Source organism: Taudactylus pleione, unplaced genomic scaffold (genome assembly GCF_031769625.1).
Source record: "Taudactylus pleione unplaced genomic scaffold, aTauple2 ptg000026l, whole genome shotgun sequence".
NCBI lineage: Eukaryota > Metazoa > Chordata > Amphibia > Anura > Myobatrachidae > Taudactylus > Taudactylus pleione.
The window spans coordinates 41,896,905-41,924,452 of record NW_028284428.1 but is presented as its reverse complement, the minus strand read 5'-3'; the positions used below and the strand labels follow the sequence as shown (position 1 = coordinate 41,924,452).

The window sequence follows — 27,548 nt, the reverse complement described above, 5'->3', positions numbered from 1 at the left end:
AGAAACCAAATATTGTCCATCAAAAGGTCATAAAATGCTATATTAGTCCAACTTGCAACAATGAGTTATGTTCAGCGTTTGGTAATACACAGTGGTTAATTTTCTAGGTGTTCATCTGTAAGCAATGGTGGACTTGTATTGCGCAAGTGTATCATTTGTATTTTCTTCTTCATTACCATTTAATGTTAGTAGTGTTCATCTTTTAATAGTATTGTGTGACCGTTTTACACTAAGTAAAACATTTAAATTCAGAAATTATGCATTTTAATTAGTGTTCCTAGCAAGTAATTAGGAATTAAAACCACGATAGGAAGTATGGAATAATATGTATAAATATATAGGCCATCTAAGTGCAGTCATGTAAAACTTGTGTGTGGAGAAGGTGACATGCAGTTGTTTTTGTATTCCAACTATACCAGGCCTTACTACAAACTCATGATGTGGTAGCCCATGAAGTTTACAGTGACGAAGCACTAAGAGTTACGCCACCTCCAACCTCTCCCTACCTAAACGGAGATTCTCCAGAAAGTGCAAACGGTGACATGGATATGGAAAATGTTACACGGGTCCGTTTAGTCCAGTTCCAGAAAAATACTGATGAGCCAATGGTGAGACGTTACCATATACATTTTAATAATTACATTTGTTTGTCCTTTTACAATACTCAGGTTATTTCTCCTCCAGTTTCATTCTATAGATGACCTATTTGTGTACCCTTGTGACTATTATTGTCTTTCTTTTACTAGTTTTGTGACATTACCTCCTTAACTGACCTTAGGGCTTGTTGGCACTCCAGTGTAATCCTGTCCATGCACTGCTCACTGAAGTGTACTGCTTCCTTAAGATATTCCGCACATGTTGAGCTGATATCTGAAAAGATTAGGTTTAGTTGCATCTACAGGTTTTTTGCAGGGTTATCACCTTTTTACTTTCAGATTCCTGGACGGGTGTATGTGGTCATAGGGCGTCGCCAAAACGGCAGTAAGGTTAACACCATTTTATTTGTCAGAACCCCCTCATGTACCTTTTTATATACCATCCGAGCTCCACATGCCTCATTATGTCATCAGACCCCTCCACAAGCCCCTATATATGCCATCTGCTCCACATTCCCCCTTATAGGCCTTCAATGCCCCCACATGCCCCACCTCCAGTTTCCAGCACACAATTCACCCAACTTACCTCTATAAGTTAATACCTATCTCCCTGCATCCCATCACCCCATTCTCCCAGATATTGTCTTCCCTCATCTTCCCAAACCTCTACATACCTCAGTGTTCTTCCAGTAAGAACATCTTCAAAACTACATTCATAATCTGATCTCAGAAATGAAACAGATGCAGCATCCATCTAATCTAATGTCACCCTCACTGCATTCCTCACCCTGTCAGTGTCACTTCTTTCCTAGCAATCACATGAGTACAATAAAGGTGTATTTGATTATTTACAGTTTTAAGGAGACTCCTTTCCAGCATTCTTCCACACCTGTGATTAAAAAAAAATCTCTACATACAGTTGTTTTGTCAAAGTGAAGAAGCAGAAGAACATAACCCTAAATAAATCTGTTTTCATAATAATTGATAAAAACACATAACCTATTACAAATACACTTAACATAAAATATAAAAGTATTTGCAAACTTTGTTACCAGAGTCCCCACAATATCAGCCCCACATCCTGTCTCCCTCCTTTCTCCTTGAGTCCGCTAACAGCTTCAGTCCGACTAGTCCCCAGTCACATTGCGAAATGAACATTGGCAGGGCTGCTGACTGAATGGTCTCTTTTGTGGCTCCTCTTCGCGGGGGGTTGACACTGTCAGAGTGTGACACTGCTGCATTGTGACGTCACTAAGTTTCTTCCCCCCGACAACAGTAGGCGTGAGGACAAAAAAACGGAGAAACGCGTAGACAAATTCTGTGTCCCCTGGATGTGCTGACCGGTCAACACTATACTCTGCATAAATTGGTGCCACAGACTGAGACCAGCGGCGGTGAGAAATTTTCATCAACTCAAACACTGTCATTGATCTCACCAGCCCTTTGGATATTTACAATGTATTCCGCGAACTAAGTGACGAAATACAAATCACTGCTTTAATCCTTCTCATTATTATACCAACATCACACATTGAGTATAGCCCTGTGTGAGAGACGGTATTACAAGATCGGGCAGGTTGTGTTAGCCCTAAGTGAGAGACTGTACAGAACACCAACTTAGGGCCTGATTCAGAGCCGGACGCTCTGACAAGAGCGCTCGCTCTGAATCAGGGCCCTCCTACCTAAAATTGGAGCGACCTCCTGGCCGCTCGCATAGCTGTGGGTGACCACCCACAGCTTATGCGAGCGGCCAAAAAGATGGTCGCGATGGTCAAGGCCATCGCGACCATCGGGCTTGCGACGAGAGCCTGCGGTAGGGTCTCGCTGCCGCAAGCCCAGGAGTGCTTTTGGCTCTATCAGAGCCAAAAGCACTCCCACTGACATCACTAGTGATGTCAGTGGGGCTGGACCCAGACGGTAGGCGTTCCCATGGGAACCCCTCCGTCTGGGCAGCAACGCCCCCGGCATGCCCACCAAAGGGGGCGTGCTGTCACTCACCATCGACAGCACGCCCCCTTTGGTGCGAGACCCATAGCGACGGCTGGCTGTCGATATGCGGGTCTCGAGCATGCGCACGACGGAGCTCCCTCCGTCATGCGCACTAGGGCACCATCGACCCGCTTGTGAGCGCTCAGCGCTAGCGAGCGGATCTGAATCAGGCCCTTAGTTTTCTTTACTTACCAGCATCACACACTGAATACAGCCCCGTGTGAGAGACTTCTAATTAGAGCTGGCGGCCTGTGTCAGCCCTGTGTGAGAGACAGTATAATTAAAATTGGCAGCTTGTGTCAGCGCCGGATTTTTTGCTTTACATCTCCGGATATCATATCTGCGCATGTAAAAAGTGTGCTATTTTGGACATAAAAGACTATATAAGTTACATACCCAATACTTACCTTCCCCCACAAGTCAGCAGAGCAGACACAGGGGTGATGGAAAAATAATAATATAAATATCTGGAGTTCTCTAGTATGCTTCGTAGTAGTTTATATAAGCATTGAATGAAATGTTACAAAGAGATTCGATATGTGAAGCAAAGATACTGTTTGGATGCAATCTGTGGTTGTAAGCAAATACAGAATATCAATTGGATTACCGGTTAGTTAGAATTATTATCTGGTAAATACAGTGTTATATGTGATTTATCAGAGTTAATTTAACTGATATATATGTATACAGTGCATCCGCAAAGTATTCACAGCACGTCACTTTTTCCACATTTTGTTATGTTACAGCCTTATTTCAAAATAGAATAAATTAATTTTTGTCCTCAAAATTCTACACACAATACCCCATAATGACAACGTGTAAAAAAAAATGTTGAGATTTTTGCAAATTTAATAAAAAATAAAAATACACTAAAGGTGCATACACACACAACGATTTTTTGAACGATTATCGTTAACGATATCGTTCAATCGTTGAAAAAAAATCGTTCACTTTCTAAGTTAAAACGATGAACGATTATTGTTCATGTGCGTTCACGTTTGTAGTTCAGTCAGACTGACTAACTCAACGATTTTTATTAAGGGAATATGCAAAAATCGTTTGTAGTTCAAAAAAATCTTTAATTACACTTTAAAAAATCTGACAGATAATCTGACAGAAAATCGTTCATAAAATTGTTGATAACAAAATCGTTGTGTATGCAGCTATAGAAATCACATGTACATAAGTATTCACGGCCTTTGCCATGAAGCTCAAAATTGAGCTCAGGTGCTTCCTGTTTCCAATGATCTTCCTTGACATGTTCCTACAGATTAATTGGAGTCCACCTGTGGTAAATTCAGTTGATTTGACATGATGTTGAAAGGCATACACCTGTCTATATAAGTTTCCACACTTGACAGTGCATGTCAGAGCACAAACCAAGCATGAAGTCCAAGGAATTGTCTGTAGACCTCCGAGACAGGATTGTCTCGAAGCACAAATCTGGGGAAGGGTACAGAAAAATATCTGCTGCTTTGAAGGTCCCAATGAGCACAGTGGCCTCCATCATCTGTAAATTAAATAAGTTCGGAACCACCAGGACTCTTCCTAGAGTTGGTTGTCCGTCTAAACTGAGCGATCGAGGGAGAAGGGCCCTAGTCAGGAAGCTGACCAAGAACCCGATGGTCACACTGTCAGAGCTTACAGCATTCCTCTGTGGAGAGAAGAGAACCCTCCAGAAGGACAACCATCTCTGCAACAATCCACCAATCAGGTCTGTATGGTAGAGTGGACAGACGGAAGCCACTCCTTAGTAAAAAGCACATGGCAGCCCGCCTGGAGTTTGCCAAAATGCACCTTAAGGACTCTCAGACCGTGAGAGACATAGATTGAACTCTTTGGCGTGAATGCCAGGCGTTCTGTTTGGAGGAAACCAGGCACCGCTCATCACCAGGCCAATACCATCCTTACAGTGAAGCATGGTGGCAGCATCATGCTGTGGGGATGTTTTTCAGCGGCAGGAACTGGGAGACTAGTCAGGATAAAGGGAAAGCTGAATGCAGCAATGTACAGAGACATGCTGGATGAAAACCTGCTACAGAGCGCTCTTGACCTCAGACTAGGGCGACGGTTAATCTTTCAGCAGGACAACAACCCTAAGCACACAGCCAAGATATCAAAGGAGTGGCTTCAGGACAACTATGTGAATGTCCTTGAGTGGCCTAGCCAGAGCCCAGACTTGAATCCTATTAAAAATCTCTGGAGAGATCTGAAAATGGCTGTGCATCGACGCTTCCCATCCAACTTGATGGAGCTTGAGAGGTGCTGCAAAGAGGAATGGCCGAAACTGCCCAAAGATAGGTGTGCCAAGCTTGTGGCATCATATTCAAAAAAGACTTGAGGCTGTAATTGTTGCCAAAAGTGCATCAACAAAGTATTGAGCAAAGGCTGTGAATACTTATGTACATGTGATTTCTTAGGGGGCTTTTTTGTTTAAATTTGCAAACATTTCAAAAAAACTTTTTACACGTTGTCATTATGGGGTATTGTGTGTAGAATTTTGAGGAGAAAAATTAATTTATTCCTTTTTGGAATAAGGCTGTATGTAACATAACAAAATGTGGAAAAAGTGACACGCTGTGAATACTTTCCGGATGCACTGTATATTCCATACTAGATTCTACTAGTGGAGAATTATGTTTTTTAGTGTAATAGATGTACCTTGTTTTGATGTATTAATACATTTTATTAAATATATTTAGCTATTTCAACAGCGTCTTGAATTACTTTTTCTATTTTTTTTATATGTGGTGGGTAGATATATTTTCCCACTTTTTATTCTAGGCTGCAGTTTATTTAGCATACATACAACAATACTTAGGAGGTGCAGCGCCAGGTTCTCTGGCTGCTTACAATAAGGAAGAGTAGAGTCTGTAGCTGTGGTATCGGTAATAAGCACAGCATAATTATTTGTCTTTATTACAACACTAGTAGAACGTAGAAGTGTATACATAAACAGATACCTCATAGCAGGGGCTTAAGTTCATCCCAGTCGCCCTCCCCCCCATAAAAAGGAAAGCAAATATGTTTTTTTTATATATATATATATATATATATATATATATATATATAGTGATAGAAGCACTGGAGAAGTTAGGGATGGCGTGTATTTGTGTCCCAGATTCCTGTAATATGTGTTTTAACCCCCCAGGAAGAGTCTGTTTTACAAACAGATCTGTGTGTCGGCTTTTGGTAAAAGCCGGAGAATGGGTCCTGGGGGTGTGGATGTGAGAGAGAAGGGAGGGCTCCATCCACAGGGCCGTTTTAGGTGTTAGGCCTTACAGCCTGTGAGCAGGCTAATTAGGGATTACACCTGGAAGTGGCTCAATATAGCTGTGTAAGAGTTTTGATGCAGTGTGTCATACCTGGGAGAGCAGGCCCGCAGGTTAGCTTGCTCTGAGACACTGTTTGCTAGAATCCAGAAGGTACTGTGGACGTGAGCTTATTTAGTGTTCAGTTAGTGAGGGAGTTGACTGTCTAGTTAGAGCCCAGACGGGTAGGATTTATTTTATGTTTGTTTACTTGATTATTGGTGTTGCACAATAAAAACTGTCGCCGACCAGCTTGCACGAAAACCCACGACTGGAGTGCTGTTTCCTTGCTGCTATGTGTAGGTGTCAATCTACCCCAGGAGAGGGACCCCTACCCCGATTTTTATATATTTGTTCCTGTAAACTGCACACATGACTTTAGTCCAATAGGGACCTCTACCTCGATTATATATATATATATTTATTATATAATCAGTGCAATCACACTTAAATAGAATAAATGAATATGATTCTATGGGGTCTAGAGGTGTATGATTTACATAGGTATAATTGAATATGGGCATTTGTGCCTGATTCGGAGCTGATACGCCCCGGTGCCCTGCAGTATCAAGACCCAGGGATAGTTCTCCTAAAGTTAGTCCATAGGTACAAATGTATATGTAGTATTCGCAATTTGTACATGAGGTATCAGACATAGCAGGGCAACGATGTGCGTTTCGCTGTGGCTTTTACAAGGTTAGCCTTGCGAATCCGGCACAGATGCTCATATACAATTATGCCTGATATGTAAATTTTGTTCCTGGGCTCCAGGTATGCTGCGTGACAACGACTGGTGGGTCAGAGTCAGACAGACTCACAGAGTTTCAGCCGACTCTGCAGCAGCATATGCTGGTGAGCTGCCGTTTGTTGTGATGCAGAGTCAGAGGTTGGCGCCGGTGGTCCCTTGGGTAGGAGATCGGACAGGTGTCTCGGGTCTCAGCTCACTCTCTAGCAGCAGTGGCGAGTGCACTGTCTTGCTGCAGTGCAAGCTGAGGGGTCTCAGGCGGGATCCTTCCTGTCCTCTATTGCAGGTGATAGCAGGGCTCCCAGGACAGAGCAGATCAACGCTGTAGCAGCAGCAGGTGCATCGCTGCAGTGGAAGGCAAGCGGTCACACTCCTTTTCCTCTGTGAACCACACAAGTGCTGCTGTACATGCTATAGATGGAGGAGCACCTTCAGGGCATGGCGCCCGGAGGCAGGCGCCTCCATTGTCTCTGGGAGTTATGTCCCTGCCTCATAGCTGTATACATTCAGTTGTCCTTCAGTCTCTCACCTCCCTTCTCCCCTTTGCCTCCCACTAGCAGCCTGTTTTCCTTGTGTCATTCATTCAACAAGGTACTGGTTCATGTTGACCTGAGAGCATCGCGCAGTTATGTCTAAGGTTCCACCAATTCCCAAAGATGTTCTACTGTACAGAGATCTGGGGACTGTGGAGGCCTTTGGAGAACACTGTCACGTTCATAAAACCAGCTTGGTGACGTGCTTGACGTAGCGCATCATCCTGCTGGAAGTAGCCATAAGAAGATGGATAGACTGTGTCCACAAAGGGACACACATGGTTAACATCAGAAATAAGGAACGGTGTGGCATTTAAAAGATGGTTGGTATTAAGGGACATAATGTATACCAAAAAAGCATCCCCCATACCATTGCACCCCCACCACCTGCCTGAACCATTTCAAAAAAGGCAGGATAGATTTATGTGGTTTGCTTCAAGTTGTTTACTGCTGCAACTCTTGCACGACGGAGCAGAAATCAAAATTAGTCAGGCCAGGCAACGTTTTTCCATTCTTCAACTGTCCAGTTTTGATGGTCCTGTGGTCACTGGTGCCTCAGTTTCCTATTCTTAGCTGTCAGGTGTAGAGCCTTATGTGGTCCTTTGCAACTGTACAACTCAGAGACTGTCTATTTCGTACCACTATTGTAATACACGGTTATTTAAGTTAGTGTTGGCTTCCTGTTAACTTGCGCTAGTCTTGCCATTCTCTGACCTTTCTCATTAATAGGGCATTAATGTTCACAGAATTGCAGCTTGCTGGATGGGTTTTTTTGTGCACCATTTTCTGTAAACAAAGAGACCTTTTTTGTGTGAAAATTCCTTAACATTAGCAGTTTTTGAGATGCACAAACCAGCTTAGTTTTGCATTAAAAATCATTTCACGGTCAGTCTCGCATAAATCCCAGCAACTGAACATTTTAACCATGTATGCATGCATATATGAATAAGTTGCTGCCATGTGATTGGCTGATTAGATAATTGCATTAGTGAGCAGTTATTTATATAACAAAATTCAGATAGCGTATTTCTAAAATACTTATACACTACTGGTCAAGTTTTAGAATACCACCCATTTTTCCAGTGTTCATTTAAATTTATGCAGTTTAATGTCTCAATGTACTCTGAAATTAAAGCATAGAACACATAAACAATCTACTATATAAAAGCGAAAATTGTCCTTCTATACAAATCCACAGTTTACAAGCCAAGATCGTGCAATTTTACATACGTAAAATGCGTATTAAAACACGGCCGAGGCAACTGAAAAAATGTGAAATTGAAATGAATTACTGTTAATTTTTAATTAATTAAAAAACAATATTTGCTGTACGCTCATTGTGATGCCTCACGGCATATGTGTAGGGCCTTGGAGCGAGCGTTTTGTGTTGTCATGTTTTGTCATGATCTTAATGTTTATTATCGAAGAGAGCTTTAGCAGGCTTTCCCAGCATTCTCAGCTGTCTGACTATACCAAATTACGCAACAACATTGACTTTTCTTCGAACTGTGTCAAAATTATGACTTTGCAAGGACCCTGCTGTACTGTGAGTTGCCAAAATATTATACATGGAATGCTTCTCAAAGTTGTAGATGGTCATCCTAGCATCAGAGCAACAGAAGCTCTTGGCCGTGTTTACACTGTACATCCGACAAATTTTGAATGCTTCTATCTCCGAAGTTTGCTTTACACCGTTACAGGTCCTGCTTCCTTCGAAGACCTTAGGACTGTTGATGGGGAAGTTTGTCACACTTTTCGTGAGGCCTGCCTAAGGAGAGGTTTGTTGGAGGATGATGTGTAAACAAACATTCTTAAAATCCCGGGCACCGCTGGGTACTCCAGCTAGCTGGAGACAAAAAAAAGAAATCCTATCACTTTAACAAAATCTTCTCTGAAGTTTTGTCTTGTCAAAGTAGAAACCTTTTGCAGCTTTAACCACTGAACACAATCATGGCTTTCTTTTTACAATGGAAATCAAATATTGTTCGGTAGATTCTACACAACACTGTTGCAGAAGTTCCCACTAATATTTTGTTGCACTTGTAGGTAGCTTTGCTTTCACCATGCTGTCCAGTTCATCCCAAACATCTTGATGGGGTTTAAGGGCCTGATTCAGACTTGTACGCAAACCTGATGATTTGCGCACAGGGCAGATGGGAGGACTATGCATGCGCAGGACCCATTCTGCGCATGTGCAGAACGGGTCCAGCATCATCGTACGCAGTACCACCTAAGCCAGAGCCTGTTTGACGGGCTGTTTGGTCCAAGGAGGGGGTGTCGCTGGGCAGCGTTCCCAAAAACTGTTTTGTCCCCATTTTCTGAGGGTGTCGCCAGTGTCTGCGTCTTCCGATGCAGATTGTGTCCTCAGCAGCACAGATGATGATGCCAATCTGAGTAGCCTTAGGCTTACTCAGATTGCCAATGCTGCAACCATTGCAACTGATGGTCTCGATAGTTATCCAGTGCTGCGCTTTCAAAAGCAGCACTCTGTTCTGCGATGCCGGTAGGAGGTGTCTTTTGTCCTCCTGCTACATTAGCATATTTGCACACAGCAGCTGCATCCAAAGACGCAACTGCTTTGCATAGCGTGCAACTCTGAATCAGGCCCTAAGTCTGAGACTCTTCTGGCCATTCCATGATTTGAAACCGAACATCCTCTAAGGTAGTTCTGACATAGCCTGAAAGTATGTTTTGGACATTCTCTTGCTGTAGAACGAACCCTTGACCAATGAGGCTTAGACCAGAGGGTATTGCATGGCACTGCAAAATAATGTGGTAGCCCTTCTAGTTCAGGGGTGCAAGTTAATCTGTACAAGTCGCCAACTCCGGATCTAGCAAGAGAGCCCCAGACCATCACTCTTCCTCCTGCATGTTTGACAGTATCACAGGAGTTTATTTACTGGAGTGTTTAGCTGTTAAAATCCATTACTATTTTAAAAAATTTTCTCCCCGAAGCAGCGACTTTTACAAGCCATCACTTAAGTAAATAAACCTCATAGTTTTAGCATTTCCTAATCGCACAACTGTGGCAGGACATGCTGTAATGTGTAGTTCCACAACAGCTAAACGGCCGCATGTTGAGCACCCCTCCTCTAGCAGTTTACCGTTTAACTATGTTCCACCTACTTGAATTCTTTTATATTTCAATAAAAATTAAGTGGATTTAAATAAAAAACATTTGACCTGTAGTGTGTATGCATAGAAATATATACACACATACTTTGTCAGAAACCAGTCAGCCTACCTATATGTTTGTGCACTGTGTTATAAAGCAGGAAGAGCACCCTCTTCGTTATGATTGTGAAATTTTTTATTTAATGGTGAAATGTATGTGGCAACGAATACATTGTTTGTAATGGTGATAAAATTTATGTTGCAAAGAGAATGTCTGAAAGTGAAATGTGGTGTATTTTTATAATGGCAAAAAAAAATTAAAAGCAGCACACATTCAAATATGAGACTTGAATTCATTAAACATCACTTATAAGCATCACGACTCATTTTTAATCGCTAAATAAAAGCAATTATTCACATAAAATGACATTTTAGGACCTGCACCTTTTTCAGTTTTGCTTTGTTGCAGGATAATATCATCTAGGACTTTTGGGCAAGATGTGGTAAACAAGTACGATGTGAAACTGACACAAGGCTTATGTTGAAATATCCTATTCTGTTCTAAGTTTTCTTTTCATTGATACTGAAGACTTTAGGCTTGTTTGCAGTGTTGGATCTAAATATGCTTTCCATGTTGGGTTGTAATACTTTCTGTACAATATACAGTATATTTTAATGACTCATGTCAAATCAGCTGAAAATTATGCTCTGCTTTGGCTGGTATACAGAACATGGTAAATCAGTATATGTATATTACAATGAAAGATCTAATCAAATATTTGAAACTGCAAACCATGAAAAGGGAATCTCATATGAGATGGCATAATACCAATCAAATAAAATGTTTAATACTTCACAATTAGAATTCAAATAACAATCAAGCGTATAGATTTTCCTTTTGTGTAGTGGTATGTATAAAGAAAATATGCATCAATTCAAGTCAATAAAATGGTTAAAATACCATAATTTAAAATTGAAACAATGCATCAGCCCTTGTTTCAATCTTTCTAAAGAGAAAATTCTTGCAACTATCTTATAATATGTAGAAACAAGTCTTGGTGCTACATATTATACAATTCATTAACCTGAATTGATGCATATTTTCTTAATACATACTACTATACAAAAGTTATTTATATTGATGTTTTTTATGATTAATATAAATATATATATTCTTATTTTTGGTTGGCATATTTGCAGTATATTGTTGGACACACATACTGCGCTATAAATTGTTAATTTTCTATATTGGTTTATATACACATCTAGTTTGTTATACATATTTTTATATTACTTTTTGGGGATTCTGTTCAAGCACCTGTGACTTTATAAATCTGTTTTCTATATCTTCCTATATGCATATTGCTCGTTTAATGTTAAGTATTCAGAATGATTGTAAACCACAGAAGATATTTTAATTCATAACAAATTATGTGAGGGATAGGGATATTTATTTAGCCATGACTGTATTACAGAATTTCCAGGGTAATATCTGTATATTGTACACTAGGGGTGCATTATAGCCATACTTACATACACTCCCAGAATGTCCGGGAAGCTCACAAATTTCAAGGACTTCTCACACATTCAGGGAGAGTGGATCATACTCCATGATGCCACCTACTTCCCCTATAAAGTTAGCTGTGTAGTTAATTAACGGTGTGATCCTACTTTTCCCAAGGCCACACCCCCACCACCTCCATTATCTCACGGAGGGTAGCCTTTTGAATCTAGACAAGTATGATTATATCATGTATCAGAACTCATGGGGTACAGTCAATGGCCTACCTGTATGATACATGTTCAAATATCCAATCATATTATTTTGAGGATGTCTCCTTGATCCAAATCAAATGTAATTCTTGTTATCATTTTTTTTTCTAATGAATGAGATTAATAACAAAATAAGCATATACATATTATAGAACAGTTTCATAATCCTCATATAATATTTTCTGACTTATAGCCACACATTGTACCAGCCCCACCTGGAAACATTTTCCTTCTGATACCATGTCACATTGTTTTCTCTCTTCTGAAAGTTTGCTGCTTACTTAAAACCAGAATTTTATTTTTATTTTTTATTTTTTTTATTCTGCACTTTAGCTACAAGTGTGTTAAAATGTTCCAATGATTTTGAAAACTCTGTTCAGTTTATTCATACTTCTGAAAATATACTTATTGCTTCTTGATGATATCCTTCCACTTCTACATTCAGATATAGCCATCTTTTTATATGACATCTACTGTATAAGATTGAACTGTAACTGTCCATATATTTATGAAATGTTTTTTATATAACCCTAACATTTCATGAACTGGTTATACCTATCTCTGGTGACAGAACTATATTCATAATGTTTGTATTTAGCCAATATTTTGGCTTTTTTTGTTTAGTAAAAGTAGAAAACTTACTTAGGATAGTAAGTTTGTATCAAAAAAAGAAAACACTACTATGAATATATTCTGGTTATTCGTATTGCAGGGTGAAATGATTTTTACCCAAAAGGATGAAAATCTGCAAATAGTTGTTTTTTTTATAATCTTACTGCAAATATATAAACTTTTATAAATATGTGTTCAACAGGGAATAACACTAAAGATGAATGAGCTGAACCATTGTATTGTTGCAAGGATTATGCATGGAGGAATGATTCACAGGCAAGGTACAGTAACTGACTTACAGGTTTTATGGGTGTATATCTGCTTAAACAAGCATATAGTTGGTTCCCCAATCACACACAATTGATTTTGCGATTAGCTCTTGTGAATGAAATCTCAGTAGAGACTTCTATAAAAGGGCCCATACACAAACAATTAATCGACCAGATTCTGCTTTTGGTCAATGAGTTTGTAAAAAAAAAATAATACAGTAAATTCCAACTTGTTGGAAATCCTTAATTTTATCGATTCAAACCAAAATATGATCCGAATCAAGAATTTTGAAATTTTGGATTTTGCTGATCATTGGCAGATGAGGTTCGGGGAATCTGTCAATTGATGTATGGGCTCCATAAGAGTCTCCACCAACCAAACAAACCTTCAGACTAGCTTTATAGTCAGCTGCATTGTTCAGAATATGTCCTTCACATTTAAAATTTTTCAATCATGAGAAATTATTGATATTAATGCATTTTAAATACTGCAACCTAAATTTAAAGAGATTATTACTTAATGGCTGAGATTTTTTAGCAAGTCTGCTTTGAAGAAATCTTGTAACTGTTGTAAAAAATCATTGTCAAAATGGTGCCTGGGAGAGAAGAGGGGGCCTGCACAGAAACAGCGCTCTTGCCCCCTCCTCTCTCAAGCCATCCCTGTGTAGATGATAGGGAAAATGATGCTTACATGTGTCGTAAAGAAATTAAATTTTTATAGATGGATAGTTTCCTTAAAGTGCATTCTACAGTATCCTTTAACCCATGGTTATTTGTTATTTTGAAAGCTGCACTATCTTGATTATTGGAGTAGCCCAAAATGGCTGCTTCACTATTTGTAGCCTAATATGTATGAATTATTAGTAAAGATCCCTTGGCTTTGCTTTTCTAAAACTGCTGTTTGACAAACCTGGGCTTCAAAAATGGTACACGGAAAATGTAATTTCCTTTACAATAAAGTTGATGGGTACTGCCATAGCACTTGTGCAGCCAAAATTTAATTTTGGTAAGATACTTTGAAGGAACTCTCTCTGGCTTTAGCATTCTAAAAAATAAAATGTATCACAGACTTGGAGTGCTCTTGTTTTTCATCTATAGGTAACCACTCAGATTGGTTAGTGATGATATAGGTTCTATAATGTCACCATCAGAGCTCATAAACACCCATTTTCTTTTTTTTTTCTCGTCTTTCACACATTAATAAACACAGAAAAATAGCAAAAATTAGAACCTGCACACCATTACATTCTGAAATTGTAGTACCACATTTTAAATTTTCAATGCATTATGCCGTATTGCTCATGTGCTTCTGCATGCTACCAGTACAAGTCACTGGGCTGAATTCAACTAGATCCGATAAGTCGATAAATTGTCGGTGAATTTATCGCACTTATCGCCGGTTTTTGGTGCAATATTTTCGCTTATTCCAGCAACGTGCGCTCCTGTTCTTCACCTAATCCTATTGCAAGACAGGTGAAAACTCATATGTGCGATAATTTTTCATGGCAAAATCTGCGAAAATGTCTCCGCATTTTGGGAAATCATTCTGTACCCCAAAAAAAGCCTAACTGACACATGAAATCAATATAAAAGTGTGTTAATGGCCGTAATAAAAATATTTTGCGTTCTTAAATTGTGTCAATTAGCTGTTATATGCGTACTTGCATAAGTGTTGAAAAATAGGCTGGCTGGCCTATTGACTGTTGCTAGTTTTGCAACATTGCAAATCGTTTGCTGCTCATCCGGTTCATTAATATTTTACCTCGTAACTAAATCTTTGAGAATAAGAGAGAACCAAGGAATACTTATCTCTTATCAATATATTTTTTATGACATTATGCCAAGGAATTTTTAATTGTTGGCTGTGGAACACCATTCAATAACTTTTTAACAGAAGGGCATTTTTATTTAGGTCTTCAGGCGCCTGAGGCTGTTTTATTTGATATGTATTCCAATGTACATATGCTGCTTAGTACCACTACTATATTAGTGGTTATTATTTCTATTGGGTCATTTAAGTGCAGCGTATTTAATAGTGATTGTGTTTTTTATTTTCTATTTTTTATTTTTCATCTATTGATCTTTGTATTTATATTTGTAATATTGTGATTAGGTCTATGTGACCAGCAATTCATATTGGTATATATAGTATAGTGAATTGTTGGTACCAATAAACTGTGATACTGTTAATGGTCAGCGCTCTTTCTTCTTTGTTGTATCTGTTATAACCACACTTGATAAGGCCAAGCTCCTTATCCGTTAGTAGCTGCTACCATTACAGTAATCGCATGTTATGATTCAAGTGGGATTTTATTCATATTAATTATTTGTGTTTAACCGTTTATTTTGTCAGTCACATTAGTGCCTTTGTGAGGATTTTCCTCAGTGTGTGTGTTATTTTTTGAGAAAATAACTGCTGGACGTAAATTTGGGGTGCATTACAACGGGTGCAAGTATATTTTTGTGTCTATAAAGTGCACTTTTAAAAAAAAAATTCAAATACACCTGCTGCAGCCACCTGCAATGTTTAAAACAATTGTCCCATTCATACAGCCCCCCAAAATACCAGGCCCACTACTTTAAACCCATTATCCACCACTTTATCATTTGGGGGGGGGGGTGTATCCAAAGGGTTCTGAAACAAATCTCCACATTTTTAGCCAAAAATATGGATTTTTCATTTTTTTTTTTTTTTCACCTGTTCTGAGATGGTGAAAACTTAGCGCAAGTTTCTGTCTATGCAATGATCGCACATGTGATAATTGAATTGCGCGATTTCAAAATTATCGCGAAAGCAATAAGTTTTCGCGAAAACGGGGCTAATCGCATCTAGGGTGAATCCGCCCCTATACTGGTAAAAATGCCATTCGTTACAAACGTGTTTTATGACCCTCCGTTTCCTCTTTAGCATATATTTCCAGTGCATATGTATTAAAAAAAAAAACACCCCTTAAACAGCTCAGGCTTTAATGTCTGCAGACAAAGGAAAAGATTCTCCAAACAATATGTTTAACCATAGGTGCGAACAACCTAACAAATGATTTTGTGCTTTAATTCTTGTGGTTGTATTATATAGACCATTTAGAGGGGGAGAGTGTGTGACTGGTGCTGCTGCGATGTTGGAAGTGAATGCTGGGGTGATGACATTGAAGGAAGGGGAGAGAGAATGTATGTCTGGGTGCTGCTGGGATGTTGTGAATGTGAGGGTGGGTGAGATTGGCTGCTGCCAGGGTATTGGTAGTGAATGTGGGTTAGGGGGAGTGTGTGTTGTGAGCGGAGATGGTTACATCAACAAGTCTCTCTCCTCCGGGCTCCTGGTTTGAACTTACGCCCCTGTGTCATCTGCTTGATGCACTAAACCTGAGTGTTTTAAGTCCAAAATATAAAGTAAATGTTAAAAAAAATTAGATTCTAGTTTAAATGTTACCTTAAAATGTACCTATTTTTAATTGCCAAAATGAAGCAAACCCTTAACAATGTTTAGTGTAATTTGCAAGGTTTATTACTGCTAATAAAGAACCTAGAAGTAGCTTACAACCAAAGACTAAAATAAATAAATAGATCAAAATGGATGCACTCACAATGCTAGCAAAGAAAACGAATGCATAGTAGTTGAGATCTCAATATAGTCTTCAATATAATAACCCTAGGTTGGGGTCCTTCTGATAGCAGGCTTGTCCTTCTTTATAGATGTCACTGCTATTCAGCACTACTACTAAAACTGTCAGCAGACAAGAATGGTGAAACTCTACATGAGAAATGGTTGTGACTGTGTGAGGTGGCATTGTGCTAATAATGGCTTTGCTTGCCTGCGCTACTCTAAATTACGCAGTCACATTGAGCATGGTACATCTTCCAAGCACCCCAGCAGCAAAATTTCTCTGGGGGTTCTCTAGTTTTACTATTCTAGAGCACATCCTGAATAGTGTCATGACCCCCGGACTTCCCACCTGAGTGCACGAGGGGTGATTGAAAAGTTCATGGCCTAATGTACAAGGCTTTATTTGTAGACCATTTAACTGCATTATTTTTCAGCATAATCCCCTTGTAGATATACACACTTAGACCAGCGGTCGTGGAGCATACATATCCCTGTCCTGTAGAAGTCAGCATCTTGTACCCTCAAAAGCTAATCAGCTGCTTCAATTACACCATCGTCCATGGCAAAATGGCGACCACCGAGCTCTTTCTTCAGTTTGGGGAAGAGGTAGTAGTCAGAGGGTGCCAAATTAGGTGAATAAGGTGTTCAAGCAGTTGGAGTCCACAATTCTAGATGGCAGTCATGGCCACCAGTGACTTGAGAGCTGGAGCATTTTAACTTGGTGGAAGAGTACCCCTCTTGTCAACTTCCCACGTTGATTCTTCTTGATTTTTTTTGTCGTAGCCGCTTGAAAAGATCAGCATAGTATGTCAAGTGATAGTTTTACCCTTTTCAAGGTAGTCCACAAGCAGTACTCCTTCTGCCTCCCAAAAGATGGTGGCCATCACCTTTCCAGCAGACAGCACTGACTTTGCCTTCTTTGGAACAGGGGATCCCTGATGCTTCCACTGTTTTGATTGTTGTTTAGTCTCAGGGTTAGAAGTGATGCACCCAAGTCTCATCCATGGTTACAAATTGCTATAGAAACCTCTTAGAATCTGCATCAAACAGAGCCCGATTGGTCTTTGCCATGGTGAGACGTTCCCGCTTTTGATCAACACGAAGTAGTTTCGGGACCCACCAAGTTGAGACCTTTATCATATGGAGTTCGTTGTGAATAACAGTGTGAACACGTTCCTGGGAGGTACACAGATGTTTGGCAATGTAACGCTCTGTTATTCTTCCATCTTCCAAAATCATGTCATGGATTTTGTCAGTGGTTTCTTGTGTGGTAAAAATGACGGGCCTCCACTTAAAAGCTCTCCCTTCCTCGTTTGAATACCAATTTCTTAACCATGCTGTAAGAAGGAGCAGCCTTCCCCTAGTGTCATAACCATGTCCTCATGGATCTCTGTGGGTGTTAAACCCTTTATGACGAGGTAGCGGATGACTGCGCAATGAACAATTATGTAAAAAAAAAAATTAATCTGGGTTACTGTGCAGTGTGCGTCTGGCTGTGGGGGAATATACAGTATTTGCTTTATATTGCCAAATAACAGGAGAGCGAATATTATCTGATATTATCGGCGCTTGGGGATACCTGTGCAGTCTATCATTCCCAAACTCTGCATGAGAAAATGTGATCACAAAATGATTAATTAAAAAGAAAATAAACAAAAAGCACTAATCCACGGCACTCACCATTCCTAGATTTGGGGTGCTACATGGTATGTGACCAAATTGTTTAAAAATTTTGTAATTTTAATTAATCATTTTGTGATCACATTTTCTCATGCACCTCTTTTTACCTGTTTGATCTAGCTTGTGTCAGCTGTTTCTCTAGGTGCTTTACAACAGATGTGCTTAGTGACTGTCTCACCTTAAAAGCAAAGCTGTTGTGAACTTTAAACCAGATAGCATACCTAGAGTTTAACACGAATGTGATAGCTATTTCCATGGTATAATTCTGAGCAATAGAGTAGGGCCTTGCGGTAAAGTGAAGTCACTTGATGGGGGCCACAAGCTTAAATACATTGATCAATTCATGAACCAAAACCCCACTGTTTATTATTATTCTTAGTTATTATAGTGAGTGCAGAGCCCCTGTGATTTCTTTTTAAACAATGTGGTGCACCCAAAATCTAGGAATGGTGAGTGCAGTGCATAAGTGTGTGTGTGTATGTATATATATATGTGTGTATGTATATATATATATATATATATATATATATATATATATATATATATATATATGAAATAAATTAAATTAAGAAGGAATCAGCTGACTATGTTTAGTGAAGCCTCAATGCCTATTAACCAAAGCTGATTGGAACACATAATAAGACTGTGGGCCAAATGTAATAGATTTTGGGTTGCCAAAAGTGCAGATCTATCAGCGATTTAGTGGAAACTATTTTTTTTTTTTCAGTCAAAACCAGGTTTGTTTTGTTTTTTAAAAATAAATTCTGCTTTACTTCTCGTGGCTATGTCGCTGAAACATCTGCTTTTTTAGCAAACCCAAATGCTATTACATTTGGTCCTGCTATTTAAATAAGAACCTATTTTGAGGTAATGTACAATAGTAAGCATATTAAGCAATCATGCTCGCGTAATGGAATGTATTTTTATGTCTCTCGTAGAAATGTATGAAAAAAGTTTTCCTCTGATGTTCAGTTTTGAAAAGTGTGATCTATAAATTCATTACAAATACCACTCATGATATTTTATTTCTGATTTTCCAATAACATTGGTACCTTTTATCAGCTGTAGGAGTAATTTTACAGTAGGTCATCTCACTGGCTGGAGGTTCCAGGAGCATTCTTTAGGTTGCAAAACAGATGGAAACTTCCATGCAAACTCTATTAACCTTACTTCACTTTACATCACTGCTTCAGAGACTATACCTAAGGGGATTCATAGTGGATTTTATAATATCTAGCAGTCTGTGCCACAAGTAAGAAGTAGTGTTGTGCTTGCCGCTATGTGGGAAAGTTGCACATATTGATGATTTTTTTTATGTATTATGATGTTCCAGAGATGCCCCAAACAAGCTAATTCTTTCTTTTCTTCATTTTTTAAATAAATATTTTACTGCACAGGTACCCTTCATGTGGGTGATGAGATACGAGAAATAAACGGAATTAGTGTAGCAAACCAGACAGTGGAACAGCTACAAAAGATGTTGGTTAGTTGCATTTCATATTTATATATACATGAGAGATATATATATATATATATATATATATATATAATATTTTAAGTTTATTCTTTTCACCATTGAGATGTTTAAATGTGGATGGTGTTAGTTTGGAGTGTTTATATATGAAATTTCAAATTAAATGGTGCCAGGATTACTTTTTTGGTTTTATGATAATGAGGTAATTACGCATTTATTATTTTATTGAGCTGTATAGTTCACTGAATAGTGTTGCATACTCTTCCTCAGTATAGCATGCCCTCGGAACACCAGTTACCTATAGTCATATTAAATAGAGGTACTGTTGTCCAAAGTGGAAACACCAAGCACAGTAAGGAGAGAGAATAGTTTACGTCCATGCATAGTGGTGTTTAAATATGTTAAAACTTAAGTAAATCTATTACAACATGTTATGTGACAAATCATTTAATATATTTTAATAGTTGTCTGTGTTTATATATAGTATATAATCATCTTCTATATTTTCCAATCACAGCTATCATTCCTATAATTAAACAAAGAAAAATGTCTTCTTACTGTGTAGCTTGGTGCTATAGCTGTAATTCTAATTCCATATTTTGTCTTGTTTCTCCGTCACCTTTAAGAAAATCTATTTTTCTTTTTTCCACCTTTAGAGAGAAATGCGGGGCAGTATCACTTTCAAGATTGTTCCCAGTTACCGTACTCAGTCTTCATCCTGTGAGGTAATAACATAATACAGGAAGGACTTCTCTTCCTTTATACTGGTGCTAACCACCTGCTGATGGCTTGTTATCTGCTTCTTGGAAAGTCGTTTCTGCCTGTGCTAGTAGACCATGCACACCAATTTTACAACAAAGATAACGGAACAGTGAATGTTATCATTTACTAGTAGAAATTAGACAAGGTAGTGGTGCATACTTGAAGTTGGTATTTTGTGGTTTTGTCTGAGTATTTTTAGTAAGAACACTAAAAATTACACAAAACCAAGCAGATGGTGAAGAGTAAAGTACAAAACTGATGCCGTCTCAGACCTCTTCCTGTTTGTGTGCTTACAAGATTAGCATATTAAAATATTTTAGAAATCACTAAGGACAGGTTTTTATTCCCTTCTGTGAATGAGTAAACTCATGGAAATGTTGATTGACTATACTGTGCCTACAGAGGATGAAGGTTTCACTCTCAGAGCATTTTACCTTAGCCTAACAGCTAATATAAACTTATTTTTCCAGATCACGTTTCTACAGCCTTTTTAGTTGTGCTTCACAAGTGACGTTGCATTTGCTGGCTCTTATATCATCTTATACTGTTTGCACACATTGCTTACCCTAAGGGGAGGTCAGCCATTTTTGGTTACATCATTTTTCATGAGAATGCAGCCTGTTTATTAATTATGAGACTTAGTAATATCACTGGTTTCTAGTGAAATGGCTGGCTGCGTTTAGTTTCTGGTATATATAGTAATACTGCTGGGATCTCATAAGATATGAATGGACAGTAGTACACTCATTGTAAATATCGTATTTATAAAACTTCAATGTAAATATACATTTTAGATGTACACATTTGTATATATCTGCAGGCTGAATTATCTAACCCAGTGATTGTTAACCTCAACCCTCAAGTTTTCCCAAAAATAGATTAACTCATCTGTACAACATCAGCGAAATCCACAAAACATGACCAGTTGGTGGTACAGGTTGAGTCTCCGATATCCAAAATGCTTGGGACCAGGGGTATTTTGGATAACGGAATATTCCGTATTCTGGAATATATGCATACCATAATGAGATATCTTGGGAATGGGACCCAAATATACACACAGAATGCATTTGTGTGTTATATACACCTTATATAGACAGCCTGCAGGTAATTTTATACAATATTTTCAAAAATTTTGTGGTTCAAACAAAGTTTGTGTACATACATAAAATTCAGTTATGTTTCATATGCACCCTATACACACAGCCTGAAGGTAATTTTATACAATATTTGTAATAATTTGTGCCTTAGATAAAGTTTGTGTACATTGAACCATCAAAAATCAAAGGTTTCATTTTCTCAGTCAAGCCAAAAAAATTCTGTATTTCGGAATATTCCGTATTTCGGAATATTTGGATATGGGAGACTCAACCTGCTCTCGAAGACTGGAGTTAAGAACCCCTGATCTAACCAATTTGTTTGAATATTAGCAAGTAAAGTATTCAGCTACTCATGCATTGTTATAAAATGGCATAATCAGGGCTGCCATCAGAAATTGTGGAGCCCGGGACTGACTTCCCCCCCCCCCCCCCCCCTCAACCCCTCCTGCCCCCCTACATTCCTTAGTTACCTCGCTCCTTTTTCTGTCTGTCTGCCCTGGCTCCTTAGACTCCTCACAACTCTTGCCGCAGCTCCTCTCTCATTCAGCATGATGTCGCACCGCGCAGGCTCAGTACTCACATGAAAAACTTTATTGTGGCCACGCTGGCCTATGTGGCGTAGGCAAGGTAGGAGGCGGAACGGGAGGGCGGCTGGGTGAGAAGTGACATGAGTCACTTGACCGGCCCACTCTATTGTGCATCAGCGGGGGGTGGATATTAGTGGGCGCTGGTTGGCTACTGCGCACTAGTAGGAGCCTGTCACTGTCTGTCAGTAGCCCGTAACTTAGTTTTATTGTGCAGGAATCATATGCCAGGGGTGTAGTAGCGGGCAGGCGGTAGGAGTGTACGCCGGGCAGGCCCCCCATGTGTCCAGGCCGGGGACTAAAGTCCTGGCGGCCCTGAGCAATAATGTCAGTTATCCAATAGTTGTTAAAAATGTTCTCTATTGCTGTGGTTAGAATGAAGAAGAATGCTCTGCTAGACTCAAGCTACACATATACATCCCAACATGACCCATTCCAGGAGGGAGAAACTGTTTTGCTCCTGGACTTCCCTCTTAATTTGTGATTGCGATCACCTGTGTTGAAACATTTTTCTTATCAATTAACTAGTTCAGGAGCAGAACATTTTGTCCCTCATGGAATGCGTCATGTTGGGTTGTATGCATATGGATATCTTTACATCATTAATTGCACAATCCAATAATTTGGCTGAACATGATTGGCCACGAGGGCCATTTTGGACCAGCCAGTCATTTGTGTGGAAGCGGCCGAAGTAACTGTATTGCAAATATCTATTCCTTTTTAGCCATCAATTGACATCATATACGCAAAATCTTTACCCCAAAAATCAGGTTTTGATTATTTTGAACAAAGATTTAAGTGGCCACACACTATCATATGTGGTCACCATAATATCATCCTGACTGTTATGCAACACATGCAGCAATCTAACATCACTAAGATAAAGGAATACAAAAAAAAATTATAGGAATACATATGTCAGATTTTTCATTCTGCCCATTCTTAATACAACTTGGTAAATAAATGTTGTTCTTTCTGCAGTTTGAGCATTCATTGTTCAGTTAAGTAATTACTTCTTGGAAATTGTCTTTCTATAAAAATGGCATGAACAGTTAAATACCTTACTTGCTAAGGATTAGTTTTGTGTGCAAGGTGTAACTGATGTTTAGAAACAATTACATATGGCTTTCTTCAGTTCTCTGTGAGAAGCAGTGGACAATTTATTTACAGCTGTTGAAGATTATGCTGGTGAGTGCAAAACAGAATATGAAGTACAGTATGCGATGCTGTTTGGGCCATGAGCTCCTCTAGGTGGTTATTCCGATAACTGCAGTTACAACTGCTTTATCTTTTTACTCTATTGCACCAAAATTCATGTACTTAAAGCAGAATAGATTGAAGCAAAGAATTAACATGGTGTAGAGCTTTTTCTCATTGTTGATGCAGTGGTAACTACAGTTTTACCATAGTGAAATGTGTTAACAAAACTTGTGTCTTATTTCAGAGAGATTCCCCCTCTACATCCAGACAGTCCCCAGCTAATGGTCATAGCAGCATTAACAATTCTGTTGCGGTAAGATCAGCAATTACACATACACACAAAAACAGGGGGAATTTGTTCACAACCAGTTCTTTATTGGCATCTGTGTTTTTAAGCTCACGAATAAGCATTTCCATCCTAAAATAGTTGAAATTGTGTTTGAGGGGTGTTGTTTTTTTTTTTCTTCCCATTTTTATGTTTTTTACAATTTTCTTTGAATCTTGTTAGGAATCTTATTGTTATAAAATTTTAAAAAGTCGTATACTATTTTCTTTTACAGAAAATTAATGTTTAACTATTAAAGTGGACCACTAGACAGCTATTTTGTGGACTGAGCCAATATTACTGAGAATGCGGACTATCCATTCACAAGAAACTAGTGACATCTCTGGGCCAGGAGGCACAGTGGCACTACTTCCTTGTGATGAGCAATTTTATATTGTTCAGCCCACAAAATATCTACCTTTACTGTTTGTATATGACAGGACCACTTAAAAACAATTTAAACTGACAGTATTTTGGAACATAAGAAATAGAGAACAGCTTTTTTGAACAAGAATTTAGTTTCCGCTATCTGAGTTAATGAATTGGTGTGCCCTCTGCTGCTGTGTGACTTGCACATATTTTGCATAACATGAGCCTGGCCTATTGTGTTGAGCTCTATCTGACGCTAGCAGGGTTGATATTACACTGAAAATTTCAAAAACTGCAGTAACCACATATCTCTTCAAAACGTTTTTCTGGAACATCTTTAACACAAATTGCTTGCTATATGATGCATTGATAGCTGCTTTTGCAGACACATACCATCATTTTTTTGTTTATATTATGCTTTTTACATACATAACAGCAAATTTAGCTTGCTGGGATTTTATCGGCTAAGACATTTGCCATTAAAATAAGAACCTGTACTGGAGCAGCACTGAGATACAGCAAATGATAACCCATTTTCTTTGGATAGGTCCGCACTACTTTCCAAGATATTGTATTATATTTTCAGAACGCTGTGTCTGACATGATCACCATCCATTGTCTCTTCAGCTTATATTGCGGAGTGTTCTGGCTTTTGAACATGACAGACAGGGTCATGAGTAGGGCTGTGCAAGAGGGGCAGCTGCCCATGGCACAGAATAGAAGGAGGGGCATCTTATGTTAATTTTTTTTACAGTTGAGGGGTTGGGACTGTAAATTTTGCTTCTTGCCCAAGGCGCGAACAATTCTAGTTACAGCTGTGCTGGCAGGACCCATAAATCCATCCAATGTGCCAGTTTTTTGACAACATGATTTTAGCCTTCTGCGAAATGTGTATTCGAGTTGTTTGAAACTACTTATGTTTTTAAGATGCCCAGCAAACATGTTTTAGGCAGTGATCGGTAATATGTAGCAGTGACCATACTTTAACATAACCTATGGTCATGGATAACCTGGCCAGGTCAGTTCACAAACTTGCAGTCCTAATTATGCATATTGAACCATTACACAATTTATTTTGCCAATGCATTTGTGTTGAAGATGTGGATAGCAACTTTTTCTTTTTTTTTTCTTTTTTAATACGCATCATTTCTGTGCTTAAACTTTTCTGCTTCCTGAAGCTTTTGCTAAACATCTTGAGCTTTGTTTTTTGTTTTCTAAATGATTCCATATTTATTGATTACACTTACATTCAAAATAATACTTGTGTTTTATAAAGTTAAAAACTGTTAATCAATAAGATGAAAATGTCTTCTTCTGGGTTGACTTTGTTCTGCAGGACATTCCATCAACTACTCAATCAAAAGGAAGACAGGTGAATAGACTTTCTTTGTATGATTTGTAATTCTTGCTTTTAATAAACCCCATGTTCATTGTTTTATTATTTGTTTCAGTGCCCTTATGTTATTAATCTCATTTTACACATACTATAGAGGCCTAGGTTGTATCACGAGTCATTGCTGTACATACTCTACAAATGCAGATGTATGGTCAACAGAGAAGTGAATTATAAGCAACTACATGACTGAAAAATAACTCAATCAGGGCTGCCTGAAGGTCATAAACCTATTATAATTAGGGATGTGCAGGCTCGGATAGGTTCGAGTTTGCACGTGGAGTTCGGATTTTTCCCTCCAAAAAAACGGAACTCAGAAAGATGCAAAACATCATCTTGCATGGACGAACATCATCATTCCTGGACAAAACTCCAGGAATGATGATGTTCGTCAGTGCAAGATGACGTTTTGCCTCTTTCTGAGTTCCGTTTTTTTGGAGGGAAAAATCCGAACTCCACGTGCAAACTCGAACCTATCCGAGCCTGCACATCCCTAATTATAATCAACACAAAATATGATATACAGAGATTTCGAGGAAGAAAATATTTTTCATTCCAATTTGTTTCCAGGATTAATTTTGTTCTGAGATAATTCATTGTAATTTACAAGGCTAAAATATACTTTTCTGATTATGTAAACAAATAGCATTTGTAAATGTCATACGTAACACACATCAATTGTGTCTTACTAAATTTCATTACGGTATCCTTGCCTATACTCAATGTAGAGCTTTTTAATTGTTTAAGCATTTAGGGATGTGAAAAGGATAATCTGTACTATACCAAATTTCCCCTATAAACCAAGCTATTAATTTCCTAGCTAGAAAATATTCTATATTGGATTATCTACATATATATATATATTTATATCTCTATCCCCCAAGCTCTCCCCTCACGGTGAATAGATGCCTTGCGCATCTAATTCTACCAATTTGAAATGTTTGCAACTGAGAGAGGTCTTGATATTTATTTTAGCATTTCTTTTACATGTTCCAGCTTTCGGAGCATTGATGGTGATAGATACATCAATATAGTGCCTTTAAGCTAAACTTAGGTGTATACGTGGGGGTTTATTATCGTGAGAGTTTTTAGAAGTGCAGATGTTGCCTATAGCAACCAATCAGATTCTACTTAACATTTAACTAGCATCTTCAAGAAGATAATAGCTAGAATCTGATTGCTATGGATAACCTCTCCACTTCTAAAAACCCGCACTTTAGTAAATCTACCCCTAAGAGTTTGTTTTACTGCAATAAAGTGTGTTTGTGGAATCCATGTCATTCTGTTTTCCTATTATTAATACCAGCACAATTCTGCATATTTGGTTCAGTTGGTATGGAAATTTGAACAGGAATCTAATGTTCAATCATTTGCATTTGGTAGTTGAGTGTAAACATTTAGGTTCATTTCCGTTCCTATTTCATGAATGCTTCTGCACTGCCATTTCTTTAAGTGCACTCATTTCTCCTCTATTCACATGATTATCTAGCCTACTTTACTTGTGAACCATCAATTCTACAGTGTGGTATTCACTGGCTGTAATAAAACATATTTTATTTTTATTTATTTTTTTTATAGATATACGTAAGAGCACAATTTGAATATGATCCCGCAAAGGATGACCTCATACCCTGTAGAGAAGCTGGAATCAGGTTTAGGGTTGGAGACATTATTCAAATTATTAGTAAAGATGATCATAATTGGTGGCAAGGCAAACTGGAGAATGCCAAAAATGGTACGGCTGGTCTCATTCCTTCTCCGGAGCTGCAGGAATGGTAAGTTATTAGGAACACTGTAAAAGTGGGTGTATATTCTTTGCAATGCAAGTGACTAAAGGGATAATAGTGTTCTATTGGAAACATGCTCAGGAAAAAAGGCGCACATTTTGGTTTGACTCACTAAGACTGGCATAAACTTAGGGTCAATCCAATTAGCCGCGAGGGGTGCAAGTTGCCTTTGCAACGGCGTTAAAACGACGGCAACGGACCGGCACCTCGCACCCTTTGTGGCTCGCTTTGAGTCCGAATTAGCAGAATTTTGCTCGTAGCCCGATGGCGCTGCGAACAAAATTCCGCGAATTTAGGCTGCCGTGAAGCGTGGTCATTGCCGCGATGACTC

At 38.7% G+C, this 27,548-nt stretch overlaps 1 protein-coding gene across 8 annotated transcripts in view; it reads left to right on the top strand.

Moving 5' to 3' along the window:
* Nucleotides 1-27,548, top strand: part of CASK (calcium/calmodulin dependent serine protein kinase) — a 450,595-nt gene that overhangs the window by 349,122 nt on the left and 73,925 nt on the right. For 5 of the 8 annotated variants that reach the window (XM_088451724.1, XM_088451718.1, XM_088451719.1 and 2 more), the window contains 7 exons: nucleotides 420-608; nucleotides 12,876-12,954; nucleotides 19,621-19,706; nucleotides 20,354-20,422; nucleotides 23,588-23,656; nucleotides 25,374-25,409; nucleotides 27,009-27,205. In XM_088451724.1, the coding sequence (XP_088307850.1) occupies nucleotides 420-608; nucleotides 12,876-12,954; nucleotides 19,621-19,706; nucleotides 20,354-20,422; nucleotides 23,588-23,656; nucleotides 25,374-25,409; nucleotides 27,009-27,205 (725 nt within the window). The remainder of the gene's footprint in view (nucleotides 1-419; nucleotides 609-12,875; nucleotides 12,955-19,620; nucleotides 19,707-20,353; nucleotides 20,423-23,587; nucleotides 23,657-25,373; nucleotides 25,410-27,008; nucleotides 27,206-27,548) is intronic. The other 3 variants (XM_088451721.1, XM_088451720.1, XM_088451722.1) reach the window with 1 other exon arrangement.